The sequence below is a fragment of the Mesoplodon mirus genome, assembly GCF_964341445.2.
Source record: "Mesoplodon mirus genome assembly, chromosome: 9".
Taxonomy (NCBI): Eukaryota; Metazoa; Chordata; class Mammalia; order Artiodactyla; family Ziphiidae; genus Mesoplodon; species Mesoplodon mirus.
Genome location: NC_138985.1, coordinates 87,303,843 through 87,320,073, shown reverse-complemented (window position 1 = coordinate 87,320,073; position 16,231 = coordinate 87,303,843). Strand labels below are relative to the sequence as shown.

Here is a 16,231-nt window from a genome sequence, read left to right as displayed (position 1 = left end):
AGGCCTGAAAGTAAAACCTCTGTGACCCTTTCTGCTTCTGATGATTTCACCTGATGATTTAGGGACAAATTGATGGATACGATTTCTGGCTCTAAAACAAAGAGAATGACCTGTTGTCTTTTTATTTAAAATATTTGAGAACATCATATAAATCTGTAAAGTTGTTTTTTTTTTAGTTTGTAAGGCAATATGTGTATATACAGTAAAAACTCATTGCTTGAGCTACCCTGATATAGCATCTATGATTACCCGGATAGGATCAAATTAAAATTTATTTTTGCACTATATACAAAGAAAAGCTGTGAGTATTTTTCAGATGGTCAATGAACTATTTAAATTACCTAAGAAGATAGTTGTTTTCTGATAACCATAAATTGCTTTGATTCTATCACCGAGTATGATACAATTGAAATGCTAATTTTAAACTATTTTTATCAGCATGTTTTTCTCAATATATTGAATAAAATGTCTTTCACATCTCCTTGCCACACCATTAGCCTTATTCTATATAATGTATGTGCCAGAAAGTATTAAAACCATATTCTCTTTTAAGTACTATGTAAGTAATATGAATTCACTTTGGCTATTTCCACATCTGATCTGGAAGAATGAGGATTTCTAGTACATTTGCCCCAACTTCTCTCCCACCAACTCGCTAGCCCCTCAAGATAAGAACCCCGCACTATATAATTTGTGTTCACGTCAATTAGTCAGCTCATGACAATGTTGACAGATTCATCCCCATGTATCCAAAGCTGGTTTGGGAATATAACAAGCAGGAGTTGCAGGGATTATTGATTAGAAGAGGCAAGTAAAGGCGTGATTTGCTTATGTCTGACAGAGCTTTCAAGCTCTGTGTGTACCTTCTGTCAGCTTAGGACAGAGGACAAGAGTGTGGTGCAGTTGCTCTGTAGCTCTCAGCATACTCAGGTCACTAACCCACTAAGTGAAAAGTCAAATGAAGAGACGAGGTGCCCCCTTGTACACCAGTGGCAACCCGATGGCAGTGCTTTCAACACTCCTGGCACCTCTGCACCTACTGTTACCCACAGCTTTAGTGACCAAAGGACGAGGGTTCTGTCAACTCCAAAGCATGGAGACATTTAAAGACACTTAGGTCTCTCTCCTCTAAAATTAGTTCTGGGTCTGCATTCCTCTAACGTCCTTCCTGACTGATCTTCGATTAATTCTGGAAAGCATTAGTATGTGTCACTCTGTCTAAAACCACTGTTGGCCTTCTGTCCCTTGTATGGGGGTTAATGTTACCAGTGCTGAATGATTTGTAATGCCATGAGGTCGTTTGTGACCCAAATGAACAGAACTTTTCCTTGATTCACCGTCTCTTTGTCAATGAGTCATCCATCCTTTCCATTTTTGTTTCATTCTATTTTGAGTGTGAATTACAATAGATAAGGATGATCTCAATCAGAGACCATTGTAGCTAATTCCACATACAAAAAAAGGAAAACTTGATTCAATCTTGAACAATGTTCTCTTTCCGGATCAGGCTATAATAGGAACTTGATCTTAAGTTTAAATGACACCTAAGTTAAAGGTTATTTAAGGGCAGACACTTCCTTTCAGTCTTGTAAAGTGCATAGTAAGCCTCAGCTTTCCAGCTCTGTACCTCCAAACTTCCTGTTATTTATACTCACCTGTGTCTTCTCTTCCGCATCATCAGGGGATGAGGTATCTTCCTCTTCAAGGCCAACTTGTCCACCCATCATATTGACCCCAATTCCACTTACCTCTTTCCGGATGTATTTTACTGCATTATATATCTCTTCTTTCTCCTGTGGCTTGTACCTCTGTCTTCTTTTACATATTTCCCTTCCATTTATAATCATGGTATCTCCCTAAATAATGCCTTATCCTGAGCTCTACACCTCCTTTCAGCTGCCATCCAAAAAGCAGGCTATACTCTCACCTTCGTTTTACTCACCTTCACTCCACTTTGCCCAAAGAAGTTGGGCTTCCAATCTCACCAGTCTGTCTGGTGGGGAGTTAGTTACACTAGCCTGGAGCATGGCTGGTCAGAAGGAGAGCGGAAGGGAGGAAAACTTTTAAATTCTGCCCCTGCCTCCCCACTACATTGCCTTGAGTTGTCCAACTCCTTATCTTTTGTCATTGGAATTGGTAGCAGTAGGTCAGGTGGTCAGTGTCTGTGGTATTATCAAAACAGGGCCTCAGCTGTGCTGCAGTGAGATGTTGATGAAAATCGGAAAGGGCTGAGGCACACCTGCTCATCCCTTCACTCGTCTACATCCAAACCCTGTAGCCTGGTGAATTACAGGACTGTTGACCAAGTGCTGTTGCTTTGAATCTAACAAATTAATGGTGAATCCCTGTCCACAGGAGTTGCCTAATGACTTAGTAGGAAAAGGAAATTATCAGTGTTGGTTCTGTGTTGCCTGGAACTCTCTGCTCCAAAGCTTAAGCTTCTGTCTTTTCGAAGTCCCTGCAGAGGACACAAGCCTGCCCATCATCCCATTCTTTGTACCTCCGAATGATCGTGAGCTCTCAAACTAAAATTACTAGACTCCTAAGGAGTGCAACTCTTAGTAAAGACGATAGGTGATATGTACCACCTGGAACTGATGGAGCAAGAATTTAAATTGAGCATAATACTCTCAAGGTGATACAGGAGGTTGCTAGCTTGTCCCTTCTTGATGCACGGACAAGAAGTCATGAAAAACCAAGTGGAAATATTGGGTATGAAAATAATATGGTTGTAAGAAAAACAGGATACAGGATGAATATAGCTGAAGAACTTGTTAGTGACCTAGGAGATCAGAATGGGGGCTGCAGGAAAGGAGAAATAAGTAGACAATACAAAAGTAAAGCTAAGTGATATGGAGAATAGAAATAGAGTAAGACAGACTTCCATCAGACTGGTTAAGAAAAAGATGCAGATAACTATAGTATGAAAGAGAAAAAGTAACTAGAGACACAAAACAAAATAATGGAAGAGTATTGTGAACCAATACAAAATTGAAAGTCTCAAAAATCTGTATATTGGTAAAGTCAGCACAAAAAACAAAAACTCAAGTAGGCCAATACACTTTAAAGAAATTGAAATAGTTGTCAAAGATCTCCCATCCCCAAATTCCTAGACCCAGTTGTTTTAGGAGGTAAATTCTACCAAACTTCTAAGGAACAAATAATTCCTATCCAAAATAGGTTCAGTAAAATGGGAAGTGAGGGGAGTTCATTTCCTGAAGCAGGTATAATCTTGATTCCCAAACCTGATCAAGACAATAGAATAAGAGAGAAATAGGGCTTCCCTGGTGGCACAGTGGTTACGAATCCGCCTGCCAGTACAGGGGACGTGGGTTCAAGTCCTGGTCCAGGAAAATCCCACATGCCAAATTTCCAAGTCTGAATAACCATACTTTGTCAGTAGTCAAGTGGTTCTCTGTGAAAGAAAACAAAAAGCAATTAGCTCAGCCCTGGACTCAAACAATCACACAAACAATTTTCCTTGAGATAGTCATCATACTTCAGTACACAAAAGTGCTTTATGCAAACTTCTCATTTTGTCACAGATGATGCTTTTTTAAATATATACTCAAGCATAGAGATTCAGTGAAATTAATAATTTTTTACTCTTTCCTCAAGGACATTCTTATGTAAAACTAGCTGTTTTTCTTGAGTGAATGGTGATAAAGAATACGTGATGAGGGCTTCCCTGGTGGCGCAGTGGTTGAGAGTCCGCCTGCCGATGCAGGGGATACGGGTTCATGCCCTGGTCTGGGAAGATCCCACATGCCGCAGAGCTGCTGGGCCCGTGAGCCATGGCTGCTGAGCCTGCGCGTCCGGAGCCTGTGGTCCGCAACGGGAGAGGCCACAACAGTGAGAGGCCCGCGTACCAAAAAAAAAAAAATAAGAATACGTGATGAGTATAATTTAGCACCATAACCTTGATTCACGCTGAGGTAACAGTTTTACCCACTATTGCTTTTGCATCATTCCTGTAAATGTCAACAGAATTTAGAAGGCAAAACATCTTATTATGAAAGTACTTTTGACTATGTAGGCCCCCAAAAGGTCTTAGGGATCCACAGTTGTCCATGGACCACACTCAGAAACACTATTCTGCACCATCATTCAACTAGATAGATGGATAGATAGATAGATAAATAGATAGATAAGGTACCTTTCATAGTAACCACCAAACTATAAGGCATCCAAGAGTTAACTTAGCCAGATTATACAAAACTTCCTAGACCTCTATAAAAAAAATTTTGAAATTCAAATAAAGATCACAGAGAGTAATGTAAATAGATGTAAAGACGGTTCATGCCCTTAAGAGAGATGACTTAATAATATATAAACTCTCCCCCCAAATTAATCTATAAAATCACTGCAATGTCCATCAGAATTCCAGGGTTTTTTTTTTTAATTTAATAAAGTTACTTCAAAATTTAAGTAAAAGAATAAAGGATACTGGAAAACTATATCACCTTAAGGAAAAAATAAAACAGTATGGAGACTTGCCTTGCCAGATACTAAGACAAATTACAAAACCATCACCAAAGCCCAGGATCAGGCAGATACTCAGAAGAGGAATGTAGAGTCAGAGTCATGTATAAATGGGAGACTGATCTGCTTCATCGAGAATAAAGTGGGACCACAAATCAGTATGGAAGGATGGGCTGTTTCAGAGATGTTAGAAAGAAGGCTCACTAAGTGGATTAAAACGGAAGCCCTCTCTGATAAAAAACGTGGTCTCCAGAGAGACCTCAAAGTATTGAAGAAAACATCTATCACTATAAATGCATCATTACTCTTTATTGTGACTATCTTCAACTAATATTTTTACCTTTTCACATCCTCAGTTTTCTAAGTTTCCAATTTACTTACTTCATTTTCTACATAGAATTGTCAACCAACCATTTATGCTTGAAAAAAATACTTCACACTCTGAAATGAAAGCTCCATGAACCACATTGACTCTCAAAGTTTCAGAAGAAGATGTAAAATAATGAGGTAAATGCACAAGATAATGTATCAGGAGTACTTAATTAAGTATATCTCAGATTCCTCAGGATCTGGAAAAATTATATTCTTCCAAAAGCTTCTCTTGTGTGAACATTTGCCTTCTGCAAAAATTCTTAAAACATAAGCACCTCCTGAGAAAACCAAACGTTTACGTAATATCTCTTTCAGTTTGTTCCTTACTAAGAACTATTCCCTCAGCCATGATCTGTAACGCTCTGAACAGCTCTTGCTAGAATCCTATCTCCTTCCTCTGAAGATGCATGGAAATCTCATTACAAGTGTTCAACACCTGTTCCCTAAAAGGTCTCAGAAATGATGTCAGGTTATTCAGCTCACTTGACAATGTGTCATGTACTTTTTGTGTTTTTGTTTTATTTTTACTTTTATATGGAATGTGATTCACAGATAAATGCAGTCTTGAAATAGCAAGCTTTCTTCCTTTCATGAGCAATTCTGTAGAATTTATCATTCTCTAAATCCAGGGTTTGAAACCAACTGATTGATGACCCTCTTATTTATTTACTAACACATGTCAACAGGTAACCAAGTGACATGCAGCAGTGTGGCTCCTGCAGCACCTTGTTAATCCGAGTAGTTTAGATGTATTAAAAAGTCTTTTCACTTGGACAAAACGAGAGTAATGCAAACTGACAGATTTCACCTCTTTATTTCTCAACAGAGTTTGTAAGTACTCAAAGCCTAGACAGATGACTAGTTTGGGAAATTAGGGAGATTTCTTGTAGACCACAGCGAAGTGGACGTAGAGCTTCAAGCACTTAATTTAAAGACCTAATTGAAGAATTTGTAATGCCGGATTTTTTTCAAAAGGGAAACCTATAAAATATCCCTGAGGCATCACCAGTGCATACACACACATTCACAGTGGCAGGCAGACCCATGATGTTAAAACCAACCATAGAAATACTCAGGATGTCACCAAGCCCACCCTACTCTCTATACTTGGTCTTTACACTTGTCCAGCTAGGAGACTTTCTCCAAATCTTGGCATCAAATACTTTATCACCATTAATGCATGAGCTGGCTGCCCTAACAGATCTTGATTATGTGTCAAAGGAAACAAAGACATATGTACAGACGTCAAGATCTTTTGACTAATTTCTTAGCACCCAAGGCTACAAATCTTCAAATTATCTCTTTCATATTGTGGTTGCTGTGTCTGGGAAACTAATCATTTCTTCTCCTTCAGCTTGCTTCCCAGCTGGCAAGCCTCTGGAGTGCCTTTCACCTTAACCATTGCTCATTCCTGAACAAACCATCTTCATCCCCATTGCCTCACTGGGTCCTGCTTGCCTAACCCCCACTGTTCACAGGCAGACTTTCTCCCTGAGAATGGAAAAAAGAGCATAAGTGGCAGGAGAAGTATAAGTGTGGAGGTGTGAGGGTATTATTCCCTTTATATGGGAATGTAACAAATGACCATGGAAAGGCTGCTTGTTTCAGGTAAATGTAATTAGAAGACAAGAAGATCTAGGCATGAAATTTAATACGCTATAGGCTTTAATTATATGATAATTTAGTATTGGCATGGCATAATTGAGATTATTCTGATAGTTTTCAATTTCTGAATCTGAATTATACTGGGGAGAAGTAAATACGGTATATATACATGAAGAGCAATAAACCAGGGAAGGGACCATTTCTCAGTTTCAGCTGCTGAATGTAATCTGTGTATGAGAAATACAGATATAGCTATCATGGCTAAAGCCCAGTCTTTAGAAAAGCCCCTGGTATGCAACTAGCTGACAAAACTGCCAGTGGAAGAAAATTTCTGCTGTCCTTAGAATCCTACCACACAGTTCTAGCCAGAGCTAACCAGAGCAAAGTAAATATGCATGTAAGAAAATATTTTCTCTTTCAAGCTTTCATAGGCTCTTCAGTCAGCAACACGATGCAGATATTTTCTTCCTGTGAGATTTTAGATCTTCTGGTTTCACAGATTTAAGTAGAGCCAGAATCTCAACAGCTAAAGGGACTAAGTTAAAACTTTAATAAAACTCAAACCAAGGTGTCTGTTTTTCCAATCTTTTTTTTTTTTCTTTTTTGGCCGCACTGCGTGACATCTCACTTCCCTGAGCAGGGATTGAACCCAGGCCATGGCAGTGAAAGCCCAGAATCCTAACCATGAGGCCACCAGGGAACCCCCTATTTCTCCACTCCTATAAGTCACATAATTATAAAAGCCTGTGACAAATGTTAAACCAAATAATATTAAATTGTGTGTGTGTATCCTAATAATCCTCTCTCTCTAATTCCATCACCATCATGTCTTTAAGATCTTAAGAGGAGACGATGCCTCCATATTCCTCCTCAAGGAAGGCTCACAAAGTGTCACTGACATTTACCTCCAGAGGTATCTGACTTTTTATGGCCAGTCACTCATGGATCACCACTGGCTGTTGGCTTATGGAGATTGCTCAGTTTGCATCCAGTTTGACTGCCATCGCCTCTAGTCCAGTGTCCAATTCTCCTTTGCTCTATAGCCGACCATTTCCTTAAAAATGAACTTACTGATGCAAAAGATAACCCAGGTAAAGTAGCTAATGTGACTGTGACTGCAGGACAGTTATTCGAAAGCAGTGTATCATTAGCATGGTTAATACCAAGGAGATATTAACGGCAACTGTTGGTTTAAATGACAGGGTCATTAAACGAGTTGGCCCCAAAGGGAGCCTTGGAATTAGGAGGCCACAGACCTATTGTTTTCAAACATCTGTGGCATTGGTATTCTCATGGATTTTAAACATCCATAGGCAGGCCATAACATCGTAGATTATTTTCATTCATCTAAGGATTGTCCAAATATGTACCTCATTCTATCTGGGATAACAATACTGAAAGGTAAAATGTGTTCCGATTCTACACAAAAGTCACCTTTTTCCTAAAATGAAGTTTATGTAAAGATATAGCTTGGGCTTCCCTGGTGGCGCAGTGGTTGAGAATCTGCCTGCTAATGCAGGGGACACGGGTTCAAGCCCTGGTCTGGGAGGATCCCACATGCCACGGAGCAACTAGGCCCGCGAGCCACAACTACTGAGCCTGCACGTCTGGAGCCTGTGCTCTGCAACAAGGGAGGCCGCGATAGTGAGAGGCCCGCGCACCGTGATGAAGAGTGGCCCCTGCTTGCCACAACTAGAGAAAGCCCTCGCACAGAAACGAAGCTAACACAGCAAAAATAAATTAATTAAAAAAAGAAGAAAAAAAGCCTGCTAACACACAATGGTCAGGCTGTCTTCTTACATCTCCCCACCTCCAACTTTTTTTTTTCCAATGAGATCTCTTCTTAAATGTACACAGGTGCATAATTACAAGAGATTGCTTTGAGGAGCCTAGCAGTGTTGCCATTGAAAAGTAAAAGTGTTCCAGAATGAAGAAGTATCGTAGCCAAGAGCAATACATTGAAATTCATCAAGAATCCTTGCTACTTTGGGTGTATTTGTTTTAAATGCCACTATTTGAAATGCGTTACCAACTACGAGCAACTTGACGTGAAGCTTGAAGAATATAGAGGCATCTGTAATGCTGTAGAAATGTTGCAAAAAGAGGGAAAGTGGGTATTTTAAGGGGGAATTCTGAAATATTAACAGTGCTCAGAATTTTAATGGAGCTATTGATAACCTTGTTATCTAGTAGAGTTCTAGCTACAAAATGCATTAAACTTCTTGGCTGTAGTCAAATGAGTGACAGCCAGAGATGGCATACATAGTGTACTTGATAAAAATGCTGTTTATTTAAAGTATTAGAGTGGTCATTATGTTCAAGTACAAAGTTTTGATCCTCTCAGTAAATTTAATCTAGAAAGAATAAAGTGTTTCAGACTGTTTTTAAGTTTCAGTAGAACACAGGGTAGTCTGAGTTTTTCCTTAAGAGAGTGTCAAATGTAAAAGCTGGTTTTGATATATTCACACATAAACAGATATAGGTTTTCAGGTTGCTTCCTTGATTCTTTCCCATTATTGCCTACTTGTGGCTAAGGATATGGTGACTTTATAAACTCAAACTTTCAGCTATTTCAGAAGTTTATATTGAACATATATATTCAGTTGAGTGTGAGTATGTGTGTGTATGTTAATCCTATTCAGAGAATTTGAAAATGGAAAAGAATTCAAGTCACTGTATTATCATTGTTTTTACCTCTCCAAGACACTTTTCCCTAATCTGGAAATGGGGCTCCTGATTCCTTAATTTTTAGAATGATTTTAGGGGTAGAGTAAATAATGTACTAAAGTATGTAGGAAAAACAATTTTCTCTTCTGTGATCAAAACAATTACATTTTGTTACCTTTCCCTTTCCTCATGAAGTTGAAATGATATAATCCAATATAGGTAAAGCCCAAAATTTATAGGAAGCATAGACTCTCTTAGCTAGAAGGAATCTTAGAGCATATATGGTTCAGTGATTCTTACCATTTGTTTGGCTCATGGACTACTTTGAGAATCTGAAAGTTATGATCCTTCACTCCCCAAAAACTGCCTCTATACACAAAAATTATCATATAATTTTAAGGGGTTCAAGGACTCCCTAAAACCTATTCCTAACCCCTAGGGTTAAGAATCCTCAACTTAATTCAACACCCTCATTCTAAAGATGGAGGGACTTCCCTGGTGGCGCAGTGGTTAACAATCCGCCTGCCAATGCAGGGGACATGGGTTCAAGCCCTGGTCTGGGAAGATCCCACATGCCACAGAGCAACTAAGTTCGTGCTCCACAACTACTGAGCCTGCACTCTAGAGCCCACGAGCCGCAACTACTAAGCCCGTGAGCCACAACTACTGAAGCCCCTGCGCCTAGAGCCCGTGCTCCACAACAAGAGAAGCCACTGCAATGAAGAGTAGCTCCTGCTCGCCACAACTAGAGAAAGCCCATGCACATCAACAAAGACCCAATGCAGCCAAAAAAAACAAAAATAAAAAAATCTAAAGATGGAAAAATTAAAGAATATAAGTGATACGCTCTTGAGAATTAAAAATTATTTTGAAAACTCTTCCCCAAAAATCTCTAATAATTTAAGAATACAGCTTTCATCAATTATTTGAGCAGTGTCCTTGGACTACAGCTGCATTTCGTTGGTGGACTTGCTGTCTCGTCCACCCTTGGTTTGTGAGTGACAGAAGAGCTATTTGCAATCCCACACAAAGTGAAATGAAATAATTTGGGCATTGATTCTATTTTTAACATGCCCTTTCCCAAAAATTATACTACTGCATTCTCAGTAAACATTCATTAAGTACCTGTCATGGTCCAAAGCCTATTCAAGATAGTGAGAGCACAAGATCATGAGACCCAGTTTCTGACTGATCTGGGCCTAGTCTAGTAACAGCTCATGAGCTGGTAATAGGGGAACCCAGAGGGAGGAGCGACTCACCCAGCCCCAGAACTTCGAGAAGGTCCTACATTTAAGGTAGCATTAAAGCTGTGTCTTGAATGATGAGTAGGAGTTTTCCAGGCAAAGGATCCAGATATCCTAACTCCCTGTGCATGCGGATTTTACAATGCACCACTTTCCTTTTAGTTTAGAATAATTCGCTTACTTTAAATTTTATGTACATGGTAATTAGGTGGGGTGGCCCATCGAAGACCCATTTGGTAGTTTCATCAACCACGCACCTTCATTCTCTGAGCCATGCAATCTCCAAACCTCAAGGTCATTGTCCTCTCTGACCTGCAATTTCTAGTCACTCACAAAGGCTTGCAAATCCTTTCTTCAAAGCGTCCCTTCTACCTTTCTCTTCTTTTCTGTTCCCATTACCATCTTCCAATAGTTCTCCATACACTAGACCTGGTCCCCACCAGTCCTTCCTTGTACTACACAACCACAAATACGTTTTCCCAAAATTAATTTATTCTGAAGCCTGGCAAAGAAACATTTGCTCCAGGTTACCAGATAGGATATAGTTACTGAGTCTATTTATTTTCTTACTTAAAGCCTGCCACGATCCAACCTCAGGCTTCTCACCCATCATTTCCCAGAACTTTTTTACTCCAGCCAGGCGAGTGCAGGGTAGAGATGCTAAGAGCCCACACCAAGTTAGGTCTCACCTTTACCACGTGTTAGCTGTTGCATTTCATCTCTCCAAGCTTGTTTCCTCATTTACGACTTACATGAATAAATAACCAAACGGCTTAAAGCTGTTAGGAAAGTTGGTGTGATGACACATGGGAAGTGCCTGGTGCCGGGTCTGACACGTAATTGGCTCTTAATAAATGGTGACATTTGTAGCCACCTTCATCATCACCTTCCTCTGAAATGCACCGCATCTCTGACACGCAAGCATTTCTAGAAACCCTTCCTCCTCTTACCCAGGTCATTTGCTTCTCCTTTAGGACCTGCTTCAGGTTCTGCTTATCTTCCCACTGATATCCCACCCCCCCTAAATACACCTGCTCTCAGCAGTCTCTCCTAACATCCCCTGCCTCCCCTCTGTTTGCTTTACACTGTTTCCAAACTTTGAAGTTTCCTCACTGCAATAGCGAGAGCTGCCCCCAAGTGGAGCAGACTGTCGTGCAAAGTCACAAGCCTCCTTGACTTCACCCTCTTTTGAGGATGTTGAAGTGATCATGAAACAGAGGGGAGGTTGGATAGTGGATGTCTAAGGATCCCAGCAGTAGTGATTTTTGGAGCCTGAGTGGCTTGAGAGCAGGGACATGTCTTCTACTTCCTCCTACTTCCCACAGCTAAGATTATCGTAGGCACACTCAACTCTGTTGTGTTTGGCAGACTGTTTTCCCGAAGAATCATCCTACTCTTTGATCCCTGTGACAGATGAGCAGTGGCTTTAATCCTGCAGGGGAGTCTGGGAGGATGTGTATCAGGGTTGGAGGATGGGAAACCCCACATGCATCACACTGTGACCCAGAGTGAGCTTATAAAAAGTGTTTAATGAACAAGCACCAATCATAGGCTGTTTCACTGAGTCGTATGTCCCTTGGGAACAAATTAAGAGCAAATGGAAGTCTTCCAAAGTTAAGGCTGAAGTTATAGGGCGATGTAGAGGGAATAGATCTCTTGCCCCGCCCCTGCCAAAAAAACAAACTCCTTAGGTTCCACAGAAAAAGCTCTTTATCTAAACATTTTATTTCTCTTCCTTACAATCTCCATACAGGGGCAAACAGAGAGTCCAGAAACGTTTATCTTTAGTATACTTATTGGAAACTCTATTCCTCACATTTTTGAAACAGTTTCATTACACAGGGCACCTCTAATTTTTGCCAGTTCATTTTATCTCTGAAATCAACTGCTTTGCCTTCTCTGTTGCTGAATTTTAGCTGCACTTAATCTCATTGTGGCCTGGCCTTTTTATACCAGTTTGCTGTAATGCTGAGAGAACCTTCAGCTTTAAAGAATGGCTCTTCATCCCTCCCCAGTTGGAGGGGAGGAAATCAGTTCATTGCAGCCTGTCAGAGTTGTTTTAGGTGACTTTGTACTTCTTCCATTTAAGATCAACATGAACCTTAGACATTTCAGGCTGGAAATTTAAATAGCAACAGAAAAGCCTGCGTTTCACTAATGCCAGGAATGACTCATCTGGTGAGAATGGTATTGTATTGATAATACAATACAGAGAGAAGGAAAAGACTGTGGTATCTGCCTTTCTTTGTATTTCTGACCTTGAGGAGAATTATAACTTGTTTGTTGCAGAAGTTGAGCATCTAATGTGCTGATGCACCTGTTAGTTGTAATATGTTAAATGGCAAAGCACTTGCAGTTTCCCATGATTGCTTTGTGGGTGAAATATTTTCTGCAATCTGGTGAACTGATTTTTTCTAAAGACTATTCATTTGTATTTCTTGTCTCTCATTTCTCAAAAATATGCTTTCTCATTCTATTTCAACACCCTGGTCTCATCATTAACATCTTAGAATCTGCTTGGCTTTTTATTTTCAAGGTAACATTATTATGATTTGTTTTTAATGCAGAGACCATGAACCAGGCAACTCCTGCTAGGAAGCTGGAAGAGGTTCTTCATCTAGCAGAGCTCTGCATAGAAGTCTTACAGCAGAATGAAGAGCATCATGCAGAGGTGATGGCTTGTTTTAACTGTCACATAAAATGTCACATAATGCTTTACCATAGTGGGAGCAGCACTGAGGAAGTGGCTTTTGATACACATCTGGCCATTAATCTACAGAAAACTGAGAACGTGTGCATTTCCTGGAAATATAACTCCTATATGTTACAAAGGAATTGTGTATGTGTATAATTTAGTATCTGTTCCTGACAACTGTCTTCCTGTGAGGAACATGGGAGAGCTTATGGGATCTGCCTCAGGTGTACAACTAGTAAGAAGCAGAGCTGGAACACGAACCCCCATCTTGTGATGCCAGATCACTCGCTTTTCCCCCGTGCCCTGATTGCTTTAGTTTAGAAATGTAAGTTAATCAATGTGCAAAAGGAAAAGTAGTGATAAACTGTAGGACACCAAAATTGAATAGAAGATGTTCAGAACTGTATGATCGATAACTCCAGTCTTTCACTTTTACCGTCAAACTTTTCTTTAAATTTTCACTAAACCTTCATTTTTAAGAGATTTTTAAAAGTTCTAGTGCTAATTATATACTGACATTCACTAAAAATATAGAATGGTATTTCATCAGGAAAACTGCTTATTCTGAGACTTAAAAGTGTCATTCTTTCTAATAGCCCTGAGTTTATTTTAAAAAACAAGAGTTTTCTGACTGAATTAGGTAGGGAAAATGTGTAGGATTAAATAAATGTAATAAATTTCAGTGCCCTAAGAGTGCTTTTATTCTTGAGGAAGCACATGAAATGAGTAAGTATGAAAAAGACCAGGTACAGAAGAATTTATAGAATATTTATATTTAATGAAGCCTTGTTCTCAAAAATATAAGAAACTACAGGAACTACATTTTAAGCAAATTCTCAGAAAAGAATATTCATGAAACCTTGCTATAGGTACCTAAGATTTATTGTATCTGGTTATAAATATGATCATTCAAAACATCTGCTTTTAGCTCACACTATGGAATCTAGCTTTTACCTTGCATCTGTCATGTGTGAACTTGTTATGGATATTTTATTTTAAACTGAAGAAACAGCTGCTTCAATAATTTGAAGTGAATTCCCAGGAGGAGCTTTTCTAGGCTAATACTACCACTATGTTACAATGAAAATGATTATATGACAAAATGTATGTATGTGTTGTCTTTGTCTTTTGTTAAAAGGCATTATCATCAGAGTATTAGACCTTTTTGAATTAAAAAATATTTCTGATTGGGTATCCAATTTCATCTAAACAGGTACATCTAATATTCCTATACATTTCACAAAAATTACATTTAATTTTTCTGCACTAATAAGGGAAATAACTCTCCTGTCTTTTAAATGTAATTAGCATTATATACTCCCTGCAACCACTACATGCTTGTTAAAGTACAATGTATCCAAACACAATTAAAATGTAAATATTACTTATTTTCAAATCCACAAAAATACAGTTGACTTTTTTGAACAGAAGTAATCGAAACTCATAAATGTAACTCAACTATATGCCAAAATATAGAAGTGTTATAATGACCTCTTTTTAAAATGCTTTGTAACACTATGACATGTCTTCATTCCACAATGCTTCCAAATTCTTGGGATTCTTCAGGGAAGAGAGGTGAGTGAAATTGTTTTCACCATTTTTCTAGCATGAAATAACTCTTTTATGTGAAGATAGGATAGAACACACTCTGGTTACACTTTTAAAGCCACCTTAGTCCCTCTCCTTGGAATTAAAGACTGTATTTCTTTAAATGGGCAACTCTTTGTTGTACTGTTTCCATGAATGTGTCTTATTAGTAATTGCATGCATAATTATTGCTGGCCATCTAAGTACAGGCCAGCTGAGAGGATTTTGCCATTTTGGTTTTGGTTTTATCTTTGAGTGTTTTTTTGGCCTTTTTCTTTTTTTAACCAGGAGATCCAGCTTTTCCTTTGAACAATATTGGGGGGTGAATTGATCTGATTCCAGAGTCATTTCCACAGTGAATTGATGGACTGCCTTGTACCCTGATCTTGATTTTGCTGAATGTCCAGGCTAGACTCTACTGCACAAAAGAGGAGCCGACCCGGCTCCCTTGGTGAAGGTTAATGCGTCTGCCTCAGAGACCTTCAAGTGGCCGTGTGTCCGCTCCTCTCATTTCCCTTCTCCTTCCCTCCGCAGGGGCGGTTCACGTCACAAGGCCAAGAGGTTGTTTCTGTCCTTCAGCAGTTTCTCAGTTAAGCAGGTTTCACGTCCTTCAGTTCTTTGACAGTAACTTGCTCATAAGGCAGTCCTCCCTTCTCTCTGAAGGCCTCTCCACCTCTCCCCTCAGGCTTTTCTTCCGAATTTCTGTGTTTTCTTTTGAGAAAGACAGTTTAAACTCCTTTCCAGAAAATCTTGAAGGACGTCTTCCGCATTCCCGTGATGAGACTATGTCTGACCAGAAATTTAGACAAACTGATCCAACAACTGTCCACCCAAGGCCACTCACTCTGACAAAGGCGGCAAGTCCCATATGCCGACGAGAAAGGCTTAGTCTCTCACCAGCACACCCCCTCCACACACACGTAGCACTTTCCTGCTAAGAAAACTTGCCAGGTGCACAGCTGGTCAGTGACGGGGTGAAGAGGCAAGCCAACTCCAGACTCCACACTTTCCAGGGAACCACATTGTTATTTCTTGGTTTCAGTAGAATGGCAGGTATGGGTGCCTTGTCCTAGTTTTGCTGGCAGGTTTGGCACTTAGCATCGTAGCAGGGATATAAATGCAGAGAGGAGGATGATGGTGCAAGCCTGGAGATGTCCCTTCTGTTCTGTCAGGCTCTTCTCCTGGCATATCTTGGGACTCTGCTGTGGGGATGGAGGGCTGGAAATATCCCTCAGTGAAGGGGCCGAGAGAGAGGCAACATGATCGATATGAGCACAGCTCAGGTTGTTACTTTGTGATTTATTGTTGCCACAGAATCTTAATTGAAGGTCCCTAAAATATTTTAAATATGATATTGTCCACCATATCAGTGACACTGTAGGCCAGGGGGATGTCTGACGGTAATTCGGTATTTGCAATTTAGCTCTCGGTTCACTGTAAATGGTTAATGTGTCCTGCCCTCCATCTGGCTGGGTCCCAGGCTGCTCCAGCAGCAGAGTCAGGGCAGGGAGAGTTCAGTACGGACACACATATTTGTGCATGTGGTCATTCACATGAACATCGGTGTCTGAACCAGATT

The 16,231-nt window shown here is 39.9% G+C and overlaps 1 protein-coding gene across 5 annotated transcripts in view; it reads left to right on the top strand.

Moving 5' to 3' along the window:
- Positions 1-16,231, top strand: part of CADPS2 (calcium dependent secretion activator 2) — a 478,890-nt gene that overhangs the window by 371,438 nt on the left and 91,221 nt on the right. For all 5 annotated transcript variants that reach the window (XM_082631735.1, XM_082631734.1, XM_082631733.1 and 2 more), the window contains one exon: positions 12,938-13,041. In XM_082631735.1, coding sequence (XP_082487861.1) covers positions 12,938-13,041 — 104 coding nt within the window. The remainder of the gene's footprint in view (positions 1-12,937; positions 13,042-16,231) is intronic.